The sequence below is a fragment of the Pleuronectes platessa genome, chromosome 6 (assembly GCF_947347685.1).
Source record: "Pleuronectes platessa chromosome 6, fPlePla1.1, whole genome shotgun sequence".
Taxonomy (NCBI): Eukaryota; Metazoa; Chordata; class Actinopteri; order Pleuronectiformes; family Pleuronectidae; genus Pleuronectes; species Pleuronectes platessa.
Window position 1 is genome coordinate 26,446,005 of NC_070631.1, and position 27,824 is coordinate 26,473,828.

General features: G+C 40.9%; 1 protein-coding gene across 1 annotated transcript in view; it reads left to right on the forward strand.

Moving 5' to 3' along the window:
* Positions 1-27,824, forward strand: part of prkcz (protein kinase C, zeta) — a 124,416-nt gene that overhangs the window by 88,781 nt on the left and 7,811 nt on the right. The window contains exons 15-17 of the mRNA XM_053424252.1: positions 12,433-12,512; positions 15,087-15,176; positions 24,466-24,581. Coding sequence (XP_053280227.1) covers positions 12,433-12,512; positions 15,087-15,176; positions 24,466-24,581 — 286 coding nt within the window. The remainder of the gene's footprint in view (positions 1-12,432; positions 12,513-15,086; positions 15,177-24,465; positions 24,582-27,824) is intronic.

Sequence of the window (27,824 nt, forward strand, 5' to 3'; positions counted from 1 at the left end):
ATAAATCGACTGATGGAGCAACACAAATGTACACATGCTGATGTTAAGCAGGTTCAGTCTCATGTTTACTGTGTTCACCATTCCTTTTAGTGTGTTAGCATGCTAACATTTGCTAAATCGTTCTAAATAGTAAAGCTGAGGCAGATTTTGTCTGTAGATGGGAATGTGGTTTCCTGGCAACATACCAATTAAAGACTTAGAACTCTGTACTGAAAACATTAACTTGCTGGCGCTAGAGGATCATTAGAATTAATCAGAATTCTATGTGGCAATCAATCCATAAATGTCGACATTTGTAAACATGAACCTATAGGCTGTGACTGCATCTCAAAATAAGAAAATGAAACCTATACAGCTGCAAGATGAGCAATGGCCACATGATGTGAAAATCAACATTTTATTTCATGCAAGTGCATATGAATACATGTTCATGCACAACACAGTTATCTTTTCTTGGCTTAAGTTTTTAAACATTTCTGTGTATTAACATTTAGCACTGGTTATAAGTAGTTGTATTTCCCACTGACTTTGGTTAGGCATGAAATGACAGAACAGTCCTGTAAGTGGCAAAGAGATGCATTGCCCAGCTCAGTTAGAGAGACAGATGCACGTCAACTTAACATTTCTGTTATTTATCCGCAGATGCAGAATTTGCATATTGAGAACTTAGTGCCATAATTAAGGGCTATAAGGGCTATAAGTACACACTAAGTTATACTTATTTGAGATGATAAATCAAAGTCCAATTTGCTTGTTTACTTTCTATTGTGGAAGAAAAGATAATAAGTAATACATAATTGCCTAATGTGCATGTACAGTTTGTATGTGTATAATTATTTTTGTGGAATATCATAACTGATCTCAGGACTGTTTAAGCACTTTTCTGTGGCTTGCTACAGCAAGTCACTCATCAAAGATCCCAAGATTATCTGCAATTCGCAAACAGCCCAGTAACTGCTCATTGACGAACCCCAACCTTCATCAATAGGACACAGTCACGCAGACGAAAATATCCACTGTTTATCAACCTAGCCTCCAGAGATAATCCTACTGTGACTGGAAGAGGGCAGTACTTTATGAGATGAATGCAAACAGGCAACAATAGAGAGAATGTTGTCCATTACACTATTGATCTAATTGATGTCTATTTTTATCTTTAATACGGTTGAGCACATTGGTGGACTGACCATCTGACATTGCCGTAAATAAAGGAAATTGATGTGGTATGTTTGCTGCAAGCATACACATACAAATGTTAAAGAAAATTCCAAACAATTTAAATGCACTAGAGAATGTGTTATTTATGCAGTGCAGTGATTGGGATCCCGAGCTTTGAAGATGAGGCCAGTGGCAGTTGGTTAAAGCTGTTTTTGTGGCATGAGGTTTTGGTCCTAATGGCTCCCAGCCCCCTGCCAGAAGGAAGTGGCTATAAAAGTTTCTGTACAGGGCAGGGTGGGAGGGGACGGCCACAATCTTACCTGCTCGCCTCAGAGTCCTGGAGGCAAACAGGTTCTGAAGGGGAGGCAGGTTGCAGCCGATGACCTTCTTGGTGGATCAAATGAATTTGCTGCAGTCTGACACGGTTCTTGACGGTAGCAGCAGCGTGCCACACGGTGATGGAGGAGGTGAGGATGGACTTGATGGGAGTGTAGAAGCTGACCATCACAGGCAGGAAGTACATCCTAAGAATAAGAAAGGAGCAAATATATAAATGAGGGAGAGCAAATATTGTATCACGTGAATATTGGAAGTGTTCAGTTCTCTGAGTAGGTAGGGATTCCTGTTTTTAAAAAAGTTTGTTACTTAAAAAAGTTATTTTTTATTAAGAAAAGTGTATTTTTCATTATCCCTCCATTATCCATTACTGTCAATGTCAATTTGTATTTATATAGCACATTTAAAACAACTTTGTTGACCAAAGTGCTGTCCCTGTCTCATCAGCAAGAATGTACCATGCTTCTAACAACATTCTATCAATCAATCAATCAATCAATCAAATTTTATTTGTATAGCCCATATTCACAAATTACTCATCTCATAGGGCTTTAACAGGGTGTGGCATCCTCTGTCCTTAACCCTCAGCAAGAGTAAGGAAAAACTACTAAAAACCCTTTTAACAGGGTAAAAATATGTAGAAACCTCAGAGAGCCACATGTGAGGGATCCCTCTCCCAGGACGGACAGAAGTGCAATAGATGCCACGTGCAGGAGAACATCATCAATAATCAAAGTCTCTAGCAGCATTTGATGAGGGTAGACATCCCGAAGGACAACCCCAACATGACATGCAAAGCAGTCCCGCTGCAAGCACAGTCCATGCTCAGCAACTATCTAGACCACGATCCACCATCCAGACCAGACGCCACTCCAGTCCTCAGTCACCGTCCACCGCCGACCACCAGGACCCATCACAAGCCACCACCGCGGTCCTGGTCCACCGCCCGTGCCCAATGCCAACGCGACACAGGGTCCGCCACCAGCACCACGATCAGCCCACATGACTCAGAATCCGCCAAAATGGATCCACCACCGCCAGGGGCGGTTCTGGCTAATTGAAGGCCCTGGGCAAAGAACAATTTTGAGGCCCCCCCCCCAAAAAAAAAAAAACAATCCCACCAACCAAAGCACCAATCCACTCGAACCACATACACACTTAATGAGCCATGTTATGTGAAACTGACATTTATTGTGAATAGAAACAACAATAATTTACTTCATAATGATTAAAGCAAAACTACTGGTTCTTAACATCTATTTTGACTGTGTGTGTGTGTGTGTGTGTGTGTGAGAGAGAGAAAGAAAGAAAGAGATAAAGACAATAAGTGAGTAAGTGTGTGTGTGTGTGTGTGTGTGTGTGTGTGTGTGTGTGTGTGTGAGAGAATGAGTGAGTGTTTCAGTGAGTGTGTGAGTGAGTGAGAGAAAGGGAGACATGTGAGTGAGTTAGTATTTGCGTCACACTAACCCAGGGGTAGTCAACCTTTACTATCGAAAGAGCCATTTTCCCCCCTCTTCCCCCAAATTCTGTAAGTCTGGAGCCACAAAACATATTTGATAACACCGGTTATAAAGTTATATATATAGAAATACAATATATATAAAAACAATAGTTTGTTGCATTTCTTAAATTATAGAACGACAATAAAAAAACTGTTGACATTTAACTGCTATTTTTACCTGTTACAAAAAAAGAAAACAACAAACTCTTATGAATTGGAGAACAAAATACATGTGTAGGCCTACTTTGAAATAAATGAAAAACAGAAATATGATTTTTTTTCTCATCTCCAGCTGGGTACTTTTCAGCAGATGCTGTGTGCTTGCTCTGTCTGGAAATATCTTTAAACATTATATTTCTTATTGTTTGCTAATTCCTCGCCACATATCAAACATACATGTAAACCTGCATCGTTGGCAGTGAAAGCCCTATAGATTAGCGACCTGCAGGGAAGAGCGCAGGGACGTAATAGGATGTGACGCATATTTTAGTTGACGAAATATTAAAACAAAACGTGAGAGCAGGTCAGCCCGGGTTGTGGACACAGAACTGAAGCTCGGTACAAACCACCTGCAGCTTCTTCTCTTATCAAGAAGCTGCGGCGCTGATCTCAGATCAGCTGAGACCAGAAACTCAGTGTTTTCAATGTTTCCACTGTTAAGAAGCAGCCGGTCAGTCACTGAGCGGCTGCTTCACGTTAATGTCCTCTAATCTCAATGTGTCTCTCTGGGCGAGTGAGTGGGGCGGGGGGCGGAGCCCTGGACCAGTGCGCTATCTGGGAGCGCGAACACACACACACACACACACACACACACACACACACACACACACACACACACACACACACACACACACACACACACACACACACACACATCGCCCGCTCCTGGTATTTCATGACGGCCTGATACGATGGTGATTTGGAAAATGTACCTGAACGTGACGTTCACTCACGTTCATCATATGAAAACTGATTCGTAAAGTTCACCGTTCGCGAAAAATATACGCAACATGCACAGCATTGTACAGGGAGCCACTGCAGAGAGGCTGAAGAGCCGCATGCGGCTCCGGAGCCTCAGGTTGCCAACTCTGCTCTAATCAAACTATTTACTATAATTTCACTGTGTGGGGAATTGGCAACTGCAGGCGCTCCTGCTTGATGCTGTGTGAGAAGGGCGAGGGGGAGGGGGCGCGGGGGACAGTTCACCTCTGGGTCTCCCAAATGCAGTGATTCTCAAACTGTGTTGCGCGCCCACGGGTGGGACGCGCGACCGGGAGGGTAAATGTGAGGCGGAACTAATGCTTTGAGTCAAAACTTTTGACGTCCGCATCTCTTTAATGGTGGAACTGTAAAATAATCGTTCTTTCGCCGTAGCCAGGGGTCGGCAACCCGCGGCGCTGCGCCCGTATGGTGTTGTGCAGGCGCCTGTGTGTGTGTCCCCAGCCAGCACACAAACACACACAGGCGCCGGGGCTCCGCCCCCAGCTCCGCTCACTCTCTCAGCGACACACAGTGAGATCACAGCTCGTTCCTGTGGAGCAGCCGGTCAGGTACAAACAAGACACGGTGTTCAAAAACCAAGTTGTAAAGAAAGTACGATGAAGCCTGTCCTGCTCTTGGGTTCACAGTGAATGAAGGAGGACACGAGGAGAGATTTATTTGAATTATTAAAATAAAAAAAGTCGGAAATTTGACGAGGCCCCCTGCTGGCCGAGGCCCTGGGCAACTGCCCGACTTGCCCAATGGGACGCGCCGCCCCTGACCACCGCGACCCCCGGTGCACGATCCACAAACCGCAATCCATGGTGCGGCCACAGAGGTCCTGGATCTGCGGGTGATAAAGCAAAGGGATTCCGGGGAAGGGGGATAGGGATGGAGAAGAGGAAGGAGAAGCTGGAAAGAGAAGCTCCGTGTGTCATGTGTCATAAAATAGAACAAGTAACGTTCTGGCGCACTAATTAGCTCTAACTATAAGCTTTATCAAAAAGGAAGGTTTTGAGTCTACTCTTAAATGAAAAGATGGTATCTGCCTCCGGAACTGAAAGTGGTAGATTATTCCACAGCAGAGGAGCTTGATGGCTGAAAGCTCTGGCTCCTACTCTACTTTTAGAGAATTTAGGGATGACAAGTAGGCTTGAATTCTGGGAGCGGAGTGCTCTAGCGGGTTTATAAGGTACTAACAGCTCTTTAAGGTAAAAAGGCGCCATATTATTAAGGGCCTTGAAGGTGAGGAGGAGAATTTTAAATTCTATTCTAGATTTAACTGGAAGCCAGTGTAGCGATGCTAACACAGGAGAAATGTGCTCTCTTCTCTTTGTTCTCGTCAGGACACGTGCTGCGGCATTTTGGACAAGCTGTAGAGTCTTTTAACGACTTACTGCTGGAGCCTGATAATAATGAATTACAATAGTCCAGTCTCGATGTAACAAAGGCGTGGACTAGTTTTTCTGCATCTTTTTGGGAAAGGACATGTCTGATTTTGGAAATATTACGCAAGTGGAAAAAAGCAGTCCTAGAAATTTGTTTTAAGTGACTATTAAAGGATAAATCAGGATCGAAGATCACTCCCAAGTTCCTGACTGTTTCATTGGAAGCAAGGGCAATGTCGTCTAGCGCAGCTATATCATTAGATAATGCATCTCTAAGGTGTTTGGGGCCAAGTATTATAACCTCTGTTTTGTCTGAGTTTAATAAGAGAAAATTGCGGGTCATCCAGGTTTTTATGTCCTTGAGACATGTTCGAAGTTTAGTTAATTGATTACTTTGTTCAGGTTTTATTGACAAATATAACTGGGTGTCATCCGCATAGCAGTGGAAATTTACCGAGTGTGTCCTGATAATGTTTCCTAGTGGAAGCATATATAATGAGAATAAAATTGGGCCGAGCACAGAGCCCTGTGGAACACCATGGTTAACTTTGGTGCGCACAGATGACTCATCATTCATTTGCACAAATTGGGAGCGATCAGAAAAATACGATTTAAACCAGTTAAGGGCGGTTCCATTAATGTTAATTAACTGTTTGAGTCTTTGTAATAAAATTTGATGGTCAATTGTGTCGAATGCTGCACTGAGATCTAACAGAACGAGGACAGACACAAGTCCCTGATCTGAGGCTATTAAAAGGTCATTAGTGACTTTTGCCAAGGCTATCTCTGTACTGTGATTGGCTCTAAACCCCGATTGAAAGTCTTCATATATATTATTTTCCCGGAGAAACTCACACAGCTGATTGGCAACAACTTTTTCTAAGATTTTAGAGATGAAGGGGAGATTAGATATTGGTCTGTAATTGGCTAAAACCTCTGGGTCTAGGGTGAGTTTTTTGAGTAGGGGTTTGATGACAGCTATTTTAAAAGACTGTGGTACATAACCTGATGATAATGACAGATTGATAATGTTAAGTAACGAACTATCAATTAGGGGCAGAATTTCTTTAAGTAATTTGGTAGGAATGGGATCTAAGATACAGGTTGTTGGTTTAGAACCTGAGATTAATTTGGTAAACTGATCACGGGTGATCAGAGAGAAGCTGTCTAAGTAATGGGTAGGATTCTCAGCCGTTTCTGAGATCTCTGTTGTTGGGAGGGTATTAGTGCCAATTGAGGGCAGGAGATGGTTGATTTTATTTCTAATAGTTTGAATTTTATCATTAAAAAAGGTCATAAAGATATTGCTATTTAGGGATCGAGGAATACTGGATTCGGTGGAGGTGTGACTCTCTTTCAGCCTGGCTACAGTGCTGAAGAGAAACCTGGGGTTGTTTTTATTCTCTTCTATTAGTTTTGAATAGTAGGCGGCTCTTGCTTTGTGGAGAGCCTTTTTATATTCTTTAACACTATTCTTCTAGTCTATTAGATTTTCAACATTGTTGCTGGAGCGCCACTTCCTTTCTAGTTTTCTTGATAATTGTTTTAACTCATTTGTCTGGGAATTATACCACGGAGCTAATTTACCATGTTTGACATTTTTCTTTTTTAGAGGCGCTATTGAGTCTAATGTTAATCGTAATGAGTCTGCAGAGCTATCGACGAGGTGGTCGATCTCAATGGAGCTCAGGTTTTTAAAGAATTTGTTGTTTATATCTACTGCTAATACGGGTTTAAATGTAATTGGGATTATTTCCTTAAATTTAGCTACAGCACTATCAGGTAGACATCTAGAAAATGAATTTTTTATTAGTGGCATATATTCAGTTATTGAAAAATCAAAGGTTATTAAATTATGGTCTGATAGAACTGGATTGCGCGGAAGTACTGTTACATTTTCAATTCCGACACCGTACGATAATACAAGGTCAAGTGTGTGGTTACCACAATAAGTAGGTTTGTGCACACACTGACTGAAACCAATAGAGTCTAGTATTGAAATAAATGCTACGCTAAGGCAATCTTTATTATTATCAACATGAATATTAAAGTCACCAACAATAATAATTTTATCGGTCTTTAGGACTAAGTTTGATAAAAACTCAGGGAATTCCTTTAAAAATTCAGTATAAGCCCTGGGAGCACGGTAAACTACGGCAAATATGATTGGCTGTTGGTGGTTCCTGGATTGGCGTGGAAGACTAAGAACCAGACATTCAAATGATTTGTAGCTGAGTTTAGGTTTAGGATTAATTGATAGACTGGAGTTAAAAATAGCAGCAACTCCACCTCCTCGCCCAATTTCTCTAGGAACCTGTGAATTGATATGACTGGGGGGAGTAGATTCATTTAGACTGACAAATTCATCAGGATGCAGCCACGTCTCAGTGAGGGACAATAAATCTATGTTGTAATCAGAGACTATTTCATTAACTAAAAGAGCCTTTTTTGACAGTGATCTAATGTTTAAAAGACCACATTTAAAAGTCTTAGTTTCCTGTGTTGTTTCAGAGGTTGTTTTAATTTGTATTAAATTTTTGTGTGGAGTTCTCGCTCTGTTATTGTTTAATTTCAATAATTTAATCGGACGGTGAACAGACACAATCTCTATGGGGTTGTGTGACTGATCCAGAGGGAGCGCAGAGAAGTGTTTAGCACTGCAGCTCTGCTTCCTGGTCCCAACTATGGGTTGTCATGTAATAGACTGAGTAATATTCCTAGATAAGAGAGCTGCTCCATCCCAAGTGGGATGAACGCCGTCTCTCCTAACAAGACCAGGTTTTCTAAAAAAAGTTAGCCAATTATCTATAAAGCCCACACCGTTTACAGGACACCACTTCGACAGCCAGCGGTTAAAAGACAACATGCGGCTAAACATGTCATCACCTGTTGTATTAGGGAGCGGGCCAGAGAAAACTACTTTGTCCGACATCGTTTTAGCAAAAGCACACACCGACTCAACATTAACTTTAGTGATCTCCGACATACGAAGACGGGAGTCGTTGCTGCCGACGTGAATTACGATTTTATTGTATTTACCTTTCTATATGTTTGCAAAGATCGGGAGAGTAGAGCAACAGTGGGAAATATGAATTTTGAAAGCACATGGCATGTGGTATGTCTGTTTGCTGCCATTAACACAAAAACATGTTAATTTAAACCTGTGTGACGCATAACTGATATTCTGAGAGTGGCTAAAACAGACTCCCTGTCATAGAAAAACAATCAGCTCCAGGTTGCAGAGGATTAATGTCTGTGTAAATCCAGGCTTAGATGTGTGTGTATGGTATGCTTCATTAAAATGAAAGAATCTCAGAAAACGGGGCTAATTTTATTTCTCTTGAATCTTAATTAGTTTTAGTTTGCTGTTTTGTATTAGTCTGTGACCATTTGAGTCTACTTAATATCGTTTGTGTGTGTTTGTGTATGTGTTTATACGTAAATGCATTCCCACCTTATCTATATGAGTGATTTGTGTGCTTCTAATTCAGCTGACAGATTACATGTTCTGTTACCCCCATGCTAACTGAACTCTTTGAACCCCATCAGAAATGCATGCTGTTCTGGCGAGTCTTAAAGTGATGATGGGATTGTGATGGTTGTATGTGCTGGACATGGATCTTTGACTACGTTCACACTACAAGCTTTAGTGCTCAATTCAGGGGGTTTACTCGATCCGATTTTTCGAATCACACATTCAATTCACACATACTATGCTGGGTGAGAGTATGTGTGGATGGGTTAATATTTTAGAATTCGTTTCATGATGTACTGCAGTGTATCCGCGCCCTTGATGAGCGGTGGAAAATGTGGCAGTACATCACAGCCTCTGTCACAGCTGAGATTTAGGGTGCATTTGTGGAACAGTTGAGCATTTCTCCATGAGCTGGCAGCTGATGGAATTTTCACTGAAACAGGATGGCGCCAGATAACCACAGTGAGGCATCTGATAACATAGGCCTCTGTCTTCCATCAGTCAAACTGCAAAGTAAGTGTTCGAGTTACACTATCAGGAAATATAACCCAAAACGTTCTGTTTTATGAGCACAGTTCCTGTTGCTAGGACACTGTTTTATGTTATGATTCTAATAGCATCAGGAGACGGATGTAGACATCTAGAGACCACTGGTTACTGGCAAAGACTCACATGGCAAAATGAGAAAAGAGAAAATGACCAGAGGCTGGACTCATGCTTACATTTGGGAGTGTTGCTTCCCAGTCTATGAAGCACAGACTGTAGTGAAGATCGAATGTAGCATATGTGTTTCAAAATAGAGGTGGTGATGCATCAATTCATTTTATTATGTCAGGGTTTTGGGTGGTTTCCATAAACCGCACTATCGACGGTTTGAATATGGACTATTTCCTCAGTGGAAAGAAAATGCAATGAAACCATCCCACCTAAACCCAAGCGGACATAAAAAGCCGACATCAACATTAAAACATCATGTATTATTCTGGTTTGATTCTGAATGGCATTTTAAAAATGGCTATTTTATTATTTCACAGCCTCAGCTAAAAAGAGATGTTCTGATGATGAGGAAATCTATAATCCTGCAAAAATGTAAACCTTACTATGAACCAGTGTTGAGATGTGGGAGGTGTGCAGGTCTGCTTCCCTAAATACTCATCCTGCATCTGTGGAGAACCATCATTTGAGAAGATTGCTCCTGTATTAATGTGATGCGTTACAATGGGCTGGCGTGCATTGCCCTCAGTGGTAAATCTTAAGCTTATTGGTACCCGAGCTCAGCCCAATCAGAAGGCACCTCTAAGTGATACTCAGCGTACCGGCTGAAGCAACATAACGTGGGCGGATTGGACCAAAGACAACAAACTGTGGTTGTGATCACACATTATAGAGGAACATCTATAATACCTCTGCTTCTATTTGCATTTGTGTTTCTTCAATCCATATGGTCTCCTTACCCCCTCCTCCCTCCCTCTCTCACACAGCACCCCACAAGGTCCTCTATGACAGAAATTCCTCGATGCTACTGTAGCCTCCTGTGACGCATGGTGTCTCTGCTGGGACTGTCAGGAGAATCGTGCAGCACTATGGCTAGCATCTGCCACTAGCACTGTCCTCCTGACAGTCTCACCGGCAGAGCACCAGGTTCCTGGATGCCTGCTTGCCAACGGAAACCAACCCCCCAGCCATATGCCATCTAGCTAGACCCTGCGCTAAGACCTGCTTTGGGTATCACTTTATACACATGCCAACTCCAAGTGCTTTATACAGACACACGGAGTGAGATGGGCAAACATTTGATTTAGTGGTGAAGCCAGTGACAAGCTCGAATTCACATTAAAGGTGGCTTTTTAATCAATATAGTGGAAACATACACAAATCCTTTTCCTATTTTTCCCAGAGCTTTCGACATAGTCAACAGGTCTTCTTCATGCCGGTAATAAGAAGCAGCAGGAAGATGGGTCATATCTGTAGAATATAATACAACATAGTCTTTATACTTGATTCTTTTCTTTGGCTTACTGGAATAAATGAGCAGCACAAGATTATAGAACAAGAATCTAGTAACATGTAGAATATGCACGAAGACAAGACAACAAGTCTGATCCTGTAGCCTGAGAGACAAAACATGGGCTAAAAAAATGGTCTAATAATGCTTATTGTTGTAAACGCATTGTGCATTTGCATTTGTATGACAGGTCGGGTTCTTATAGCTGCCCTGTCTCCTCTGTTCTCTCCGCTGCGAGCACATTGCATGATGTCACATATTGCTCAGTTAGTGACCATCAGTTGTAAAATACTTTTCATGATCCATCGTGGGAAACAATGAGTGCACTATATAGGGTATTAAAAATGTCCCTAAACATTCGGACAGTACTACAAAATGGCGAAATAACTATATAGTGGACTGTATAGCGATTAGTGAGTGATTTCAGACAGAGCGCAAATCGAAGACGTGATGGCGTATACTAAAGCAAAGAACTATAACTAAAACAAATAGATTTATTTATTTAATGTTAGTTACTTTTTTAATATAAATTCTTCAAAGGCGGCTGGCAGGAGCTAAATGCCCAAAAAAAGAATAATAGATTAATAATACAAAAAAAGTAATTGTGGTGCAGAGGAGGGAGCTCATCTGAATTCCAGGATGATTCTGTCCGAGAGGCAGTGACCAGCTGCCTCCACTTCACTGATGGCCTCCAGCTCCACCCAAACCAGACACCTGCAACACAACTCAGTACTCACATACACAAGAACAACACACCATACACAAGGCCTAGCACAGGCCCTGGGGCCGTCACAGACGAGTCTATTCAGCACTCCTGATAGGTAGCTGGGAGAAGTGTGATGATTTGGTCGAGTTGGTCCTATTTGTACAGAGGTTGTCATCAGAGAAACTCAAAACCCTCCACATTTGTGTAATTGCTTCTCATTTACCGAATATAAGATGTATATGTAAGGTTTGCTTCACCAGCTAAATTGGAAAATTCTAGGTTCTCATCCCAAGTGAGTCAATTAAATAGCATATCTTTGCAAATGATCGTTGCTGCTAAAATAAGCCAGAGGTGGTTAGAGTTTATAGAGAACATACTGTACCTCATGTTCTACACATTTTCTGTTCTGGTTTTTTTTGGCAGAGCAGCCCCTCTGCGATGTTGGAGTTTAATGTGGAGTAACCACATGTGTAAGAACACACAGTGGTCCCCTGACTGTGAACTGAGGTTGAGAAGAGAAAGCGCGGGCACCTCAGCACGTAGCACTAATGTGTTAAACAGCGCTGCATCCTTGGATTTAGGTTTTGAGGAAAAATATTTTTCAAACTGTTTTTGTTCTCGACAGTATGACATTGTTGAGCTGTGGGAGTCTCAAGGCTGTGTGTATAAAGTGAGTGAAAGAACAAAATAGGGTCGCCTTCCCTCCTTTGACGCCCACCCAGCAGACATCCACAGGCAGTTTGAAAGAATCATCCCCCTCCCTACTCACGATTGTCCTTTTCATTCTCTCTCTCTCTCTCTCTCTCTCTCTCTCTCTCTCTCTCTCTCTCTCTCTCTCTCTCTCTCTCTTTGTTGCTGTCCTTCTTCTCTTTTTGCCAACAGTTATTCTCGAGAAGCCCATTCGTATCCCAAGGTCTCTGTCGGTGAAAGCTGCCAGTGTGCTCAAGGGTTTTCTAAACAAGGTGAGAGCAGTCCACTCCCAATCAGGGTGCTGTGTGTGCTGTGTGTGTGTGTGTGTGTGTGTGTGTGTGTGTGTGTGTGTGTGTGTGTGTGTGTGTGTGTGTGTGTGTGTGTGTGTGTGTGTGTGTGTGTGTGTGTGTGTGTGTGTGTGTGTGTGTGTGTGTGTGTGTGTGTGTGTGTTTGCGTGTGTGTGTGTATGTGCACTGCTGCTCAGTCAAATCGCCATGTGTGGGATCGTTGCCAAGATCGAGGGCTGTGTTATGAACAGCCAGGGACGGACTCTGCAAATTATACTGCAAAGAAAAATAAAGAAAAGACTGGAAAAAACATTAAAACCAGTATGTTTGAATGTTTCCGCCTCATGGTGCACAGATTTGCCTGGGCCCTGGGGTCAGAACTTTGGATCACTTGATGTGCAGAAGACTAAGATGAATCGCAATCGTTTGATTTATCTACCAATATGTAAATGAAAGATGTATGGAGTCATTCATTCAATCTGCTTCATCCATGGCATTTGTATTAGATTTTGCCCACAAAAGTGCAATGCGTAATTTGGTGTCATTTGGACATGTAATAATTTTAATATTATTAAAGTCTGAATTAACAAGAGAGCAGAGCAAAGTAGCAGTTAGTGGGGAAGGCAGTGTAACTTCAGTCTGTGGTGCAAGTTGAATATCTTCTTCTACGTCCTCAGATAAACTTCAGCAGTGATCAGCAGCTGGGTCAAACTGTGGGTCACAATCACCGCCACATCATTTTGATAATGAAATAGTTTTTTTCATCATATTGGACTGACACAAACATTCGTGGAGGCTGATCTCAATCATGTCAGCAACATTCACAGAATCACTGCCTGACTTTAATGTAAAGGCATAATGTTGCAAATTTCTGTTTCATTTTATGATAAACATTTAATATTAAATCTTCATTGCAGATAAACAAGGTAGAATAAAAACACCTTTTTCTAACTTCACTCTGTTATAAAAAGCTCTGTAAACAACATCCATAACACATATTGTAGAACTGTTTGAGGAGGACTCACATTTCTGAGTTAGCTCCAGAGCATCAACACATGATGAAACAACAGAACATTACAAACAGGCAGGTTTAGAACAGGCAGTAGTTAGATATCAGGCTATGAATATAAAACACTATTCATATGTTTATTCATATTTACGGCTTGGCTACTTGATGCTTATGATTTTGTGTACACAGGCTACTGATAGAGAGCACACAAAATAAAACTTGAGAAACTAAAAAAATAACTATTCTGCAGTGTGGTGCAAAGCTGCAGTTTATAAACACAACTGCGCGTTTTAACCAAATAACTAGTTGTTTCTGTTTCTCTCTGAATTGAATCAGACACAAAGTGACAGAAAAGGCCTGTAAGTGTCTGAAGAGCAAAGCCCAGAGCAAGCGCTTGCACTACCCTGCTCTGTTAGAGAGACAGATGGACTAGAGATGGACAAACACAAACTTAACAAATAGATGATCAAATAACAGTGATGATGACAGAAGACAAGTTAACCTGAGTGATGTTCCCTCAAGTCACACACTGGCTGCTTCTTTTTTATGATCATATGCATAATTCCACTTGATCTTGCTAATACAGTTGTAAACATTGACAGACATTAACATGAAAGGGAGAAAGTATAGTTTCCACATTTCAATTGCGTATTCATAGAATAACACTCATAGAATAAGTCTACGATAATAATTTATTTTAACAAAAGTTAAGTGAGTATTTAGTACATGAACTAAAAACACTGTCGCTGCCTTTGAAGCAATATATGAATCTTTTTAAATTCACAGTGTGTGTGTAAAATAAACACGTTGGTCTGTGTGTTTATAGCTTTCAGCTCCAGTTCCATGTTTTCCTCCAGATGTATTCATGTAGCTTTGATGCACAAAGGTATTTCTGCTCATGCAAGTAGCTTGGTGGCACTTCTGTGAGACAGTTCCATTAGTGTTGGGTTGAAAAAACACAGTTTAAAGTGAAGCAGTTTGAAGAGTGGCATGTATAGTTCACATATGCTGTCGAGAAAGAAACATCTGGAGTCAACATTATTACAATTGTCCACGTGGTGATTGTTCATTCTCTTGGGAGCTGGATAACATCAGAAATATAGATATATATAGATTCCATATAGATTAGAACTACCCTGACATAAAAGTTGTGTTACCTACATCTACATGCTGACGTTTAAAGAGTGAGTGCACGTTTCTTTCTGAAACTGTAAAAGTTACCAATGATCAACAGGATTCTATTTTGTGCACAGTTTTTACAATCAATGTTTTTCATAAAATAACAACACATTTTTTTTTCCAAAAAATAAATATGAAATGATTTGTGGGGACAGATAATGTTACTGGCAGACCTCCAGTTGCTGACAACCACTGTAGTAAGATGTAGAAGAAGACAAACAACACACATACAAAGTGTGAAGCCGATAAGGTCAATGGTTTATACGTTATACGTTCCACATATAGACAGACAGGAGTTATTTTTGCAATGCATTGCTGAAAAATAAAACAACTTTTGTCAATATTCCTGAACGGTGCTTTGGTTCCAACAGGATCCTAAGGAGCGGCTGGGATGCCAGGTTCAAGAGGGCTTCACAGACATCAAGTCCCACACATTTTTCCGCAGTATAGACTGGGACCAGGTAAGAGCTGCCTCAGACAGAAGAAACATCCTGCTGTTATTCATTCAGTGGTTGTGGTTGTGTATCGCTGTCATTTCACGTTACACTTCACTCACAACAGCTCTGTAATCTTAAACAATACACACACCTCATGACCAACACAGAGCAGGGATCACTTAGACATATCGATCTAAATTGATGACAAAGACATAGTATATGCTTTAATATGACATCAGCCATTTGCTACAGAATATGTGCAACACTCCCGGCTAAAGGTAAGAAAACAAAATATTAGTTTTTCTATTCACTTTTAGTCAAATCATATTCAGTGACCAATACTTATCTGTGAAGTCACATTGTGAGGACTCCTGAACGGTAAAACAGAAACTCCCCCGTCACTGCCAGTGTGTGTTGGAAGGAAAATAATGAATGAAACAGCAACAAAAGATCTGAGACAAGCCAACTGGCAGAGCTACAAGCTGACATATCTGATCTTATGTTAAGTACATGATGATACAGATCAGAAGCTTTAGTTCATATTCAAATCAAAAAAATTGCTGAATTGGTGAATGGCAATAACCTGTACTGTAAAAGCGCTTTGAATGGTCATCAAGACCAGAAAAGTTTTATATGATTACAAAACCAACAGAGAAACAATGTGATCTCTGAATGTGACTTGATTGTTCATGTGTGTATGAGTGTGTGTGTGTGTGTGTGTAAAATCGCTGCAGTGCCTGTGCCATCATGCGCACAGAGCACACTTGAGATCACGCATTGAAAGTGAATTCAAAACTATTCACTTTCAAATTTCTGTTTCTAAATTTTATCTCAGAGTGGAGGGTAAGATTCACTGCTGTGTGACGTAATGGGTCTGATTGCTCTAAATATATAAATACTGTGGTGACACTCGCGTTTTATGCTGTGTGATAGATGCACTGGCACTGATACAACAAGTTCCCCCACATTCTGACAGTGTGGTCTTTTTTGTGATCACTCTTCTTCTCCTCGCTTGATGACATGACTCACCGTGGAAACCCATTGGTCAGCAGGATCATTTCATATTCATGAGGTGCTTTGCATTGACCATTTATGGTTGAAAGGTGGCATGTAGAGGGCGGAGTATGAGGCAGATTCACATATGCATGTTTCCAGGAAAATTGCTTTCAGGTTTCCGTGCGCACGGTTTTATAAATCTGAATCTTTTGTTGCATACGCCATTTTTGGCTTTTGTGTGCATGTACACCTTTGGCATAAATCCCACGCACTGCTTTATGAAAAATGAAACCCTTGGTCAGTGAATACAGTTGCTGGATTTAGTAAGGAGAGAGTCTCTGTTTTACTACAGTCTGATACAAACAGGTGCACACACTGTGCCTTTTCTACTAACCTCACGATAGACAAGAGCAGCTCCAGAAAAAGAGAAGGAAAAAATGCAAAAAGGCAAAAATGTGACCAACATCCCAGAGCAAAATATAATTCATAATACAGTATTGGTTCGAATCTTTCCCCAGAGTTATCATTTGAGTGTGCTATACAAAGCATTTCTATACGGTTTCTCTCTTTTTGAGTTTGAGCACATTATAGATTTCTTGTTTAAATTAGTTTGTCAAACCTGCAATTTATAGTCCAACGGAATCAGACTCTGGTTTGTTCGCACTCATGTGTGCAGGATTTGATAGAGAATCTGACCCAACTAACAGCTAATGATTTATGTTCAGATGCACTTTAATTGCATGCAGGTGAAACCTGGACTAGATTCTTGATATTTCAGCAGATAGAACCTTCTTCTTGTGTTTATTCTCTGACTTCTGCCTAAGACATATCTAACTTGAGAACATAAATATTTTAGATATATAGAGTCTCTCATAGCTGTTTTACACAACAGGAATGTGTGACTTTTTCCATGCGGATAAACCCACTAAAAAAAGTCTATTAACTCCAGTTGAGGAGTTTGTCTCTGAACTTGCACTGAACCTTCGGACATTCTTTGGAGGGGCTGTTTGTGAGAACACAAATGTCAGATTGAGAGCTTCAAGACAATTTTCTGGCAAGTCTCCTAGTAAGAACACAGCACAATGTCCGAATGAACCAAGGTGAGAAACCAGCACGATCCTCTGAAGGATTCCCTACAAGCGAGTGGGTACGTTCGCCATAGCAGTGCCATACGAAGACAAGGCTTTTGTTATTAGCGGCCGACATCAGTGTCGCTGTGCTGTGAACAGAAACATGGGATTTCTGCAACAGAATCAATATGTTATATCCTTCCTCTGCCCGCTGAACCACCCTTCACCTTCTTCTTTGTTTGGATTATTGTTGGGTGACAACCAACATCAAGGTAAATCACCTGACCCAGTTCTGTGGACATTGTCCCGAGCTCATTTAAAAAAAAAAGCTACAGTTTGTTTTCCCTGGAGCGTCATGTTTGCACTCATACAGTAATTTATCTAGGGAGTGGATTCTGATTATATCAATTCCCATTGCAGGCAAAATCCAGATGTTGGTCTTAGTGTGTTTTTAGACCAGATGAACTGTACTTAACAGTAAGAGGAAAGAATGGGGTTCCCACCTCTAGTTTTTCTTCTTATGGACACAGTTTGAGTTGGTAGGTGATCCTCCACATGTTCCACTTACACATATTTTACTGAAGAATCGTTGATCAGAGGTGAGGTGCGGCTTCCTGCAGCTTCCTGTCAGACTGCTGCTGACAGCTGATCTGGGGTTTGACTTATCAACCTGTCAGTTAATGTAGAACTAATGTGACAACAACAGACAGAGAATAAGCACGGCACACACCCACATGTAATGCCAATCAGCTCTGAGAACAGTGCACTGCTGTCACCCTGTGTTCTGAGTTGCTTTTGTCAAACTGGATGGTGTGTGTCTACTGTAGACTTGAAAAGTGCCAGCAACACAGAGAACACACCCTCCCATTTACAGTCTGAACAGGCACATGAGTGAGGTGGAGCCCTTTGTGTGTGTATGTGTTAAAAAATAGATGGCATCTTTACAGACCCTGTGTGTAGACTACTGTTGCCCTCCCCCCTCTGTGCAGCAACAAGGCAAATAAAAGTGAATTCCTAATCACACACTTTCACACCAACTGAAACCGAGGCTGTGGATGTGCACGTTGAGTGATTGATGGCAGAGACCTGACACACCAATGAAACTGACATGAAAGAAGGATACAATAATACAATATTAAGGATCTTTGCTGTTCAAAACTACACTCAGTTGGTAGTTTCTTTAATTCCAGCTCAGGCTAATGGAGTAAAAGACAGGAGTCAGAAAGTTAGTTTTTTGGATTTGTTAGCCATTAAAATCTGTTAAGGTTTATTTTAAAGGGCAGATCCAGGAGTATTTTTACTTGCGTTAACATTGTGAGAGTTTTTCTTTTTGATGCAGATCCAAACAAAAATCTGGATCTAGTGAATTTAAATGTGGCCTAAGAGCTTAGTGCTCTGTAAGTCACATTTCTAGTTCAAGAGAGTGATTATTTCGGAGGATGTAGTTTGTCTTGTATTTTTTTTTCTGTATTGGGTTATAAGGTCATGTGTTTCTATTATTTTGTCAACCCAATGTGCCAGACTTTGACTTGACTTTGAAAATGGCAAATCAATTTTACACTTTCAATTCAGTTGATTCGATCCATTTAAGTTCTGGTCTGGCTCATATTCCAAACACCGCAGTAAACACAGTGATATACGTAAGGCTCAATGTTACCATGACCTGGTGTTGTCATCCTGCATAATTTTCAGAATTATCAGAACTCAGTAGGAAAAGTACAATTTGCGTGAGGCTACATCCACACTACTACGGTTCGGTTTGAAAACACTTCAGCTCCGCTAGGGACGCACCTGGCATCCACACTATTCAAGAGTTTTTGAGCCTTTAAAATGGCCCGGTTTTAAAACTCCAGAGCTTCACTTTGGTCTGGGCGGGCAGAAAGTGAGATGTCAGGAAACTATGACTTAGACACTCACCACAGCTTTCTGATTGGGTCTTTTGGGTAAAGCGTGCTATAGATGTAGCCTGAGTTGCAGCAGCTCATGTAGAACTCTAAAGCGTCAGTGTTCTTTTCTGTTCTCATATGTGACTGAGAAGTCACAGATTGTTATCTTTATTAGTATTATAAGGTTGCAGCTTGATCAGCATGTTAAACATAGGTTATAGAGGAACCTGTAGATAATAAATAAAAGGTGGCTTTCAACAGCTACAGTCTCTGGGCATTACTCTGGTATCACCCTGTTATTGATTTCCTTCTCCTCACTGACATTCTCCTCCTGAACTACATTCATGAGCAGTCCTGTAGTTATGACTCATGTACAAGTTGTACCTTTAAAAACATGTTTGACCAAAGATTCCTAAGAAGTATCAGATGCTATATCAGGCAAACCCCATTTAAACCAATTAAAGAGTTCTGTATGCAGATTTTAAGCTGATTACATTTCCACCTGCTATTAATGCGTGTCCACACTGAGCTCTGATCCCTCTGTCCAACTCACATCAACTCCTCTCGCTTGTGTGTGTCCAGAAAACAAGAAAAGACAGAAGAAGCTAGCGGCCATCTGTGAGCCGTGCTTTTGTGTTTTTGCTTTTTTGCTTTGTGATTGGTAATGTCATCACTCCACATCATCCATGATTGAATAACATCGATAGTTGAGGACTGCTGCCTGTGTTTACTGGCTAATGGCAGCTAGCTGCCTAGCTACTGCTAACCCACTTGTTTGGAATAGTCACATGTGATCATTATTTCCTGCTACTTAGTTGTTGCATGTGGACTGACAACACATTTGCATTAACACTTGTGTTCAGTGTGGTCACCTCTAGAGTTATTTTCAGATAAGTTTGTCCTACATGTGTCAGTAACACCTGTACTTACATGTGGTAAAGCAATATCCCATTATAATCTAATCAGCCAAAACCCATTTTAAAGCAGGTGCTCCTTGCCTGCTTTATAAGATGCTCTAACACATATGCGTAGAAACACTATCCCCCAAAAATATGACAATGCAACTGAAAGTCCATAAACATGACATTAGACTAATCCTTTCGTATAATTAGGTGCTGAAGATATAAAAGTTTGGAATGGAGCCCATATTTTGTCATTTCTGTAACTATAATTCTAATAAACAATGCTCCACTGTTCAAAGGGATAGTTCACCGAAAAATGGAAATTCACTCATAATCTACTAAACCACTATACCGATGGAGGACTAGGTGAAGTGTTTGAGTTCACAAATCACTTTTGTAGTTTAAGGAGTACACTTTGTTGCAGCCAAATCCGATACAATTGCAGTAAATGGTGACCTACACTTCAGACGTTATAAAACAACAGAAAATAACATACCATGCCTCCATACTGCTCCTGTGGTCTCATCCCAGTGTTTACAAGCCCCGACATTCACACTTTTGGCTCGGAACTAGGTCATTTACACTGTGTTTTTAGCCACAAAGTCCACTGGAGGCAGCTAACAGGTGGACGTAAAACAAAGATGTGTTGTCCGAGGGTCCGTGAACGCACCTCATAGGAATATATCAGCCGACATTTAGGTTAAAAACCTGGTGTAATAACGCCGTTTCGAACACTTCACCCATTCCACCATCAGCAAGGTGGTGGGTAGATGATGAGTGCATTCACATTTTTTGTGAACTATCCCTTTAAGTTGCACTTATTTCCAGTTAGCAAATATACTGCAAGATCTCCATTGATATGTTACTTCATCAGATAGGAGCGCAAATGCTAATCTAACATGAATTAAGGCCATTTCTCTGTCCTTGTGCTTGCCATGTCCCTCATGGGACAATTAGGAGGGGTGGCAGGGAGTGTAGTGGTATAAAAGAAGAGGAAAACAATTGTCAGTGAGTGTTAATGAGTGCTGCCACGGTGCTGTGAAGTGCACACCAAAGGCAAACTGGGGAAAGATATCAAAGCAAAGAGGAATCCTGAACCCAGCGACAAAGCTCCCGTGCAGCGCAGAGGGAAAACAAGTTGACAAAGCTGTGAGAAGTGGAGAAGCTACGCTCTCTGCCCTCAAACTACAAACCTGTCTCCAGACCTGACAGGCCTGGCATACCGCTACTGTTGTTACCACTTATTAATATTCATCAGACTGTTCCTGAGGGAGCAACGAGTTTTCTCTCTGAAGAGATGACACATTTGAATATCATTTACCTGCTGTCCTCTTTTATTCCCTCTCCAAATGCACACCTCTTTACTGCCAGATAACTGTCGGGTTGATGAACCCTGAGAAGAAATTGATCATTCATTCGGGAACTGGTAGCATGGATTTCACTGGATTTCGCTATTGCGAGTTATTTCTCAGATCACATTATGCATTAAACCACAAATTTGTCTTGCTGTACTTGAAGTAGGAGCAGCTAGTGGTTACTGGACATGGCTATGTCATGTTCCAGCTCTTTCCTCACTGCCGGAGACCATCCACTCATTGTCATTTCAGCCAGTGTGCTGAGGTCCGCCAGATGTGTGGCTGCAAGGTCTCACTGCGGTTTTGTCACGTGTCAGATTTATTTTTGCTGGACTAGCTTGTAACTTTTTAGAATGAGAGAGAAGAGAGAACTAATTTTTGAATGCGTATAAATGTCAACACAAACTTTTTCATGAATGTCGAGCACTTTATGTCCATTTATTGTTTCCCTTGTAAATTAAATACATTTCTCTTGCATAGTTTCTACTTTTATTCTTATTTCCTTTGATATTCTTGTATATATTTTTCTATATCTGGTGTTGTGGTTGTGGGGGGATAGATTATGAAGGGAAATTCTGCACAAATATACATAATTCATTAATTCATATTCTAAATTTAGTCTGACTTTGTTAGCACCAGGACTTTTTTCCCTAATGTATCTATGTCCACTGAAACTACATACGTACAGAAACAGTTACACTATTCAAACCAGCAGTGAAGTGAAGGTACTTGGCCTCTCTGATGTTAATCACTGTGTTTGTGTGGAGATGTGCTTCTGCGCCTGATGCTGCTTTGAGAGTTTGAGATTTAAGTGCTACAGCATTAGGGTGTATTTCAGTGTTCCATGTATATTCACATCCACACTACACTCCTCTGCTTGACACATACACATATGCACACACACTGACAGGTGCTGTGATCTGAGACCCATGGCTCTCCTCTATAGCCCTGGCGTCTCGCTTAACTCTTTCATGTGCCCCTCTGGCCTCAGGGGCACCTCTTGTTTGTGTATGTGCATGCACGTGTGCAAAGGTGCCAGACTCGTCTCTGGCCTTCAGTGTTTTTCATTACCACCACACAGAGCTTCTGCCTGCCCAACAACACATCAGAGAGAGTGGGGGAAGTAGGAGGAGAGAGGAGAGTGATGTGAAAAGATAAAAGAAATGACAATGAGTAAGACGGAGACAAACGGAGAGGAGGAAGGTGGAGGCAGGATATGGGGGGGTGAAATTGACAGAAGAGTGTAGGTTGGCACTGAAAAATCTGAAAAAGAAATTAGCAAATCGTGAGCGAGTTTGGGAGAAGGTGGGCCAATTTGGTGGTGAGGGACTGATGGGAAGAGATAGAGAGAAAGAAAGTGAGTTGCTTTGTGTCGTTTGTTTGAAGTAGTTCTTAAAACGTACTTTGAACCAATAACACTAATGAACCATTGAAACCCCTGCAAAAACCAGCAGGAGAATCTGGAGCTTTGTAGGGACTAGACACACACACAAACACACACACACACACACACACACACACAAACACACAACCACACACACACACACACACATACTCAACTAGCAGTGAGTGTATAATAGATCTCTCATCAGTTTTCATCCACGAACAGGAGTTTTTTTTCCGTATTTTATTCATAGCAACATTACAAAAGCGATTCATATAAGCACATGTCCCCTCTGTGTGCTCAGCATTAGAACAAATAAAACAGCTTGGTTAAAGGGGAACTTGTTTTTCACACAGGTGTTCGGGCAGTAAATGTTGGAAGCCGTTGGTGTCTGCAGAGGGAGCTGTGCGAAGCCTGATAAATGTCAATTAACATAACACATATGGATCTCTGAATCAACTGTGGAGTCACATTGTGGGCAATAGGGCTGCCAGGTTTCACCAAAGAAGAACGTTGGGAATAAGAAAAACAATCCCACCTGATATTGGGCTTTAACACTATGAACAATACGTGATATTACTTTGCTTTGACATATTACTTCATTCTTATCGAATTATTTCCCTATCTTAGAATGAGCACAGTATAGCAAAGTATCTTCCACCATATGGCCCAATTATTACAGTTATTAAAAGATATCACTGCATCAATGCCTTGAGTTTTGCACTGGGATCATTACATCTACTGTTCATTGGTGGATTTGTGAGCAGGGTTACACAAAAACTACTGAAAAGATTATGTCCAAACCTGGTGGAGGGGTAAGGTTCGCGTTAGAGAAAACCCATCAAATATTGGTGCAGATCCACGTTTCTTTCACTTTCTTTAACATTGGGAGATAGGAAGTTTTATTCTCATGATTCTTCCAGGGGAAAAAAATCTGGACCTCTATTTAAAGCCTCCTCAACTCCTTATAATTGTACTTCTCGAGTGGTATATTCCTAGACAAGGGAACAGTTAAAGTCCTGATGGAGAGTACACCTGTGTACTCGTGGTCTCTCTGTGCTCATCTGACTTCATCGTGTTCTTAGAAAATGTTCTCTGTGCACATTTTAACAGGATGAGGGACGGATGTGAAACCATGGAAACAAACAGACAAAAACTCTCCTGGCTGAATCACTCGGCCACAATTATTCTGCTGCCTCAACCTTTTTTCACTCAGTTGTTTTTCTCTCCCTCTTTCAGTCCTCTCTTCATTTCTCCTGCCATGGAGAGATGTAGCAACAAGTTGTTAGTCTCATACTGTAGTTGGTACTAAGATGAGCCACTGTGCCTGGTGCATTTTTAAATACATAATATACATAATATACATACATAAACACTGTTTGTTTCAAATGTGCAGTATCCCTTCCTTTTTTCCAGTTATGGGGTCAAATGAGCACAAACTCCATTTATCAACAACTAAACCTAAAACAACCGACCAAATCGTGTTTTAACGCGATATACTCAAACAGGAGAAAACATCAGATTTGAGCGTAAATGTTTTGCTAAAGGAGGAAAAGAAATTTGACCAATTGGACTCTCCATGTCCATGTGAGATTATCAGAAGTTGATAGAATCGGAAGCACATGATGTGTTTGCAAAGCTTTGTGTTGTTTTCTCCATGGTCTCCATCGCTGAGCAAAAACAGTTGTTGTGCATAAAACATGTTTATGTTTGTTTTCAGCTGGAGAAGAAAGATGTGACGCCGCCCTTCAAACCTCAAATCTCTGACGACTATGGCCTCGAAAACTTTGACACGCAGTTTACGAATGAACCAGTGCAGCTAACACCAGATGATGAGTAAGTACTGCTCCTAACACTCACAGCACTTCCACCATTAAACTCAACCCTCTGGGAATCATTTAGAAAGCTCCCCACATGGGTATGAGACTGATTAAGTCAGCTTTATCCACAACAATGAATAATACACCTGTCTACAATTTTGTGACACTATTGTATTGCTAACTTTTCAAGCTGCTTAATAATGATGATTATTTCCTGAGTTGAAATTTACTTGATTATTTCTTGAGTCAAGCAGATTTCTAGTCTTTTTAAGGTGACGTTGATAGTGAAGTGAAATAAATGGAAATCAACCTCGGAAACGAGGAAGACATTTAAACAGCTAAGCATTCACTGACACAGTTTTGGTTAATGACAACACACAACAGATGCAGAAATGAATTAAAAAAGGATAAAAAAAGTGGTGCCATACATGTAGAAGACGCCGACAATGATATCAAGAGAGCTTTTGGTGATAAGACCCAATTTATACGTTACTTCCTGCCTCTGCCTGCTGCACCAGCCCTCACCTAAACACTATGGAGGATTTATTGCCCTTGTGAAAGCATCTGAATGAAATGCACAAAATTATCTTTGAAAGTTGCAGCAGCTGTGGAAAGGAGCGGCCTTGTCCTCTGATAGCTTGTCCAATTTGTCAATCACACAGTATACTTCATTGTTGACATCGTATATACACTATGTCAACAACAAATCCATTCTGATGGACTGCCTCACAACAACATCAGTCTTGTCTGAATTGCTTGGACAAAGCAGTGAGTAACAACATCAGCTGCCGGTTAAGTCACAACAGGAAAGTAGTGTAAATACAACTGCTGTACTGATGACATTGAAGTGATGTAGTGCTCCGCCACACAGAGGCTGAACCATATTACAGCACTGACATTATCATTATCAGTCAGAGCCGAAAGTTTAGTCCCACTGGAAAAAAACATTAGATCAATTAGATCCTATCAGTGTAAACTTAAAGAATTAGAAGATACAGTACATACTTTTTTACATTTTTTTGCAAACATTAATTTCGGTTTGACTCTGACTTGAGATCCAAACAGAGAAGCAGAGCATGGCAAAGAGCTGCGGAAGGCAGAAGGATCCTGAGCCAGGTGTGAGTAACAGAGACGATTACTGAACTTCAGAATCAGAGAACAGATAAGCAGCCTAAGCATTCCTCCCATTATAGCCCTTTTCTGACATGATCTGCTTAGGAACGGACTTTCTCTGCAGTTTGTCTTCTTCTTCTTCTCTTTGTAATTGTGTCGTAATAAGTAAATACAATCCAGCAGGAAACTTGATGTAGTATAGTAATGCAGCAGCCCACAAGACATTACAGTGATTGTATTTGGCAAGTGTGAAATGTGTACAGCTAAAGGAACAGCACACATGATCAGTAGATCCTTTCAAACAAACAGTGGGTAATGTGCCATCTTCCCAGAGGACTTCTGTGACCAGTGGAGAAAAACACAACCACCCCAGCCACCTGAGTTCCCAACATTGACGTCTTTCTCCATCAGAGACATTGTTTTCTTTAATGCACACATGTAGCCTTCGGGATCTGACAGGATGCCTTGTTTAAGATTTAACTTTGCAGGGAAAAGGCTGAAGAGATCTGGCACAACAACAAACACAGTGCAGGCTCTGCTGCTGGAGACTGTCTTCAGCCGCTGCACGCAAACACAAGCTCAGCCCGTTTTCCTTTGTGCCATCACAAAATGGATTCCATAAGGCTTTGGAGGGCCCTGCCAATAGATATTACCAGGCTTATGTCAGACAACATTTTCATTTAGGTCCATGCTGGATTGATTTTTCAGGCTCCAACGTTTATATTTTTCCTGCAAAGCGTTTACTGGATGGATTTTAGCCAGTTATATCTCAACAAGCATGCTTCTTAATCACGCTGCTGAGCTGAAAATGAGATACACCATGCACCTTACCACTTAAAAAGACTCTGGATCCTTATTAGTGTTTAGTGCTATTAAAAGGGATTGTAATCCCACACAGTGGTGCAGCCAATCATCCTCCATAATGCCCTATACGTGGAAAAGATATGGAATGAGAATGTTCTTGGTATTTACTATACCAAAACATTTGAAGGATTGAAGGTACGGCAGAGATGCTAACTGCAGTTTTCTGTTCACATGATGGAACATCGCTTTCTGTCACGTGTAGCGAGCAGCAGGAAAGCACAGAGGGAAAACTACAGTTATACTGTATTCATTAAGTCACAATCATTTCAGTTATTCATGAGCAGTTTAAATCTTATGAAACAATATTTGAGGAGAAATCGTTTTTATCAGTGGAAGAGGTGAACAGGCCACAGGTGAAAAACAGTCGGCTACCACACACTGATCACTATTCAGTTAGATTCAGTCTCAGGTGCAGAGTAACTGTTCTGTGTTTTTATTCTGATATTAGTATTATTTAAGGAAGGTGTGATGATTATCGTGATAACACCTGTTATCTTTCACCACAACAAGTATAGCATTAAAAGTTGATACAGTCACATCTCTAAATACTTTTAAATGAATTCATATTTTACTGAGGTCCTTACAGCTAAACTTTCACATGTCGGCTGTCTGCGTCTGAAGTACATTACATTCAGTGGTGAGATAAACAATATGGAGGTGTCACACTACATCAGATGTAAACGGTTACACATACAATACTCTCATATTTTATGATTTAATAAAAAATGATGTCATATGTGTTATGTGTAAACATGTATATACAACCATACACTCTTATCTACATTCATCTGTGATATGAAGCGGCCTGAAGATGGAAGATTATAATAAAAAGTACAGTAGACCCACTGGGGACACTCCCTGTCCTCTGGGACCCGAAGGAGGTTAAAGGCCTGAGCACAGATCTCAGAGAGACACATGGCTCAGGATGGTAATTGGCTCAGTAAGAAACATGATATGTTCTCAAGTTTGCTTTGCGTAATAGTAGAATTAATCAATCATATTCACAAATCACAATTTAGTGCTCAACAAGATGCCTCATTTGCCATCAACTCTCAGTAAGAAAGAAACTACTACAAAGCTCAGAGAGAGTCACAAGTGAGGGATCCCTCTCCCACGATGGACAGAAGAGCAATAGATGTCACATGTAGCACAGCCCATCAACAAATTAACAATATGTACAATATTCATGAGAACAGACAGTGCCTAACATTCATGGAGAGGTAAATCAATGTATAAAGTATTAGTACACAAGAAAAAGTCTGACAGAGATTAAGGGAGCAGC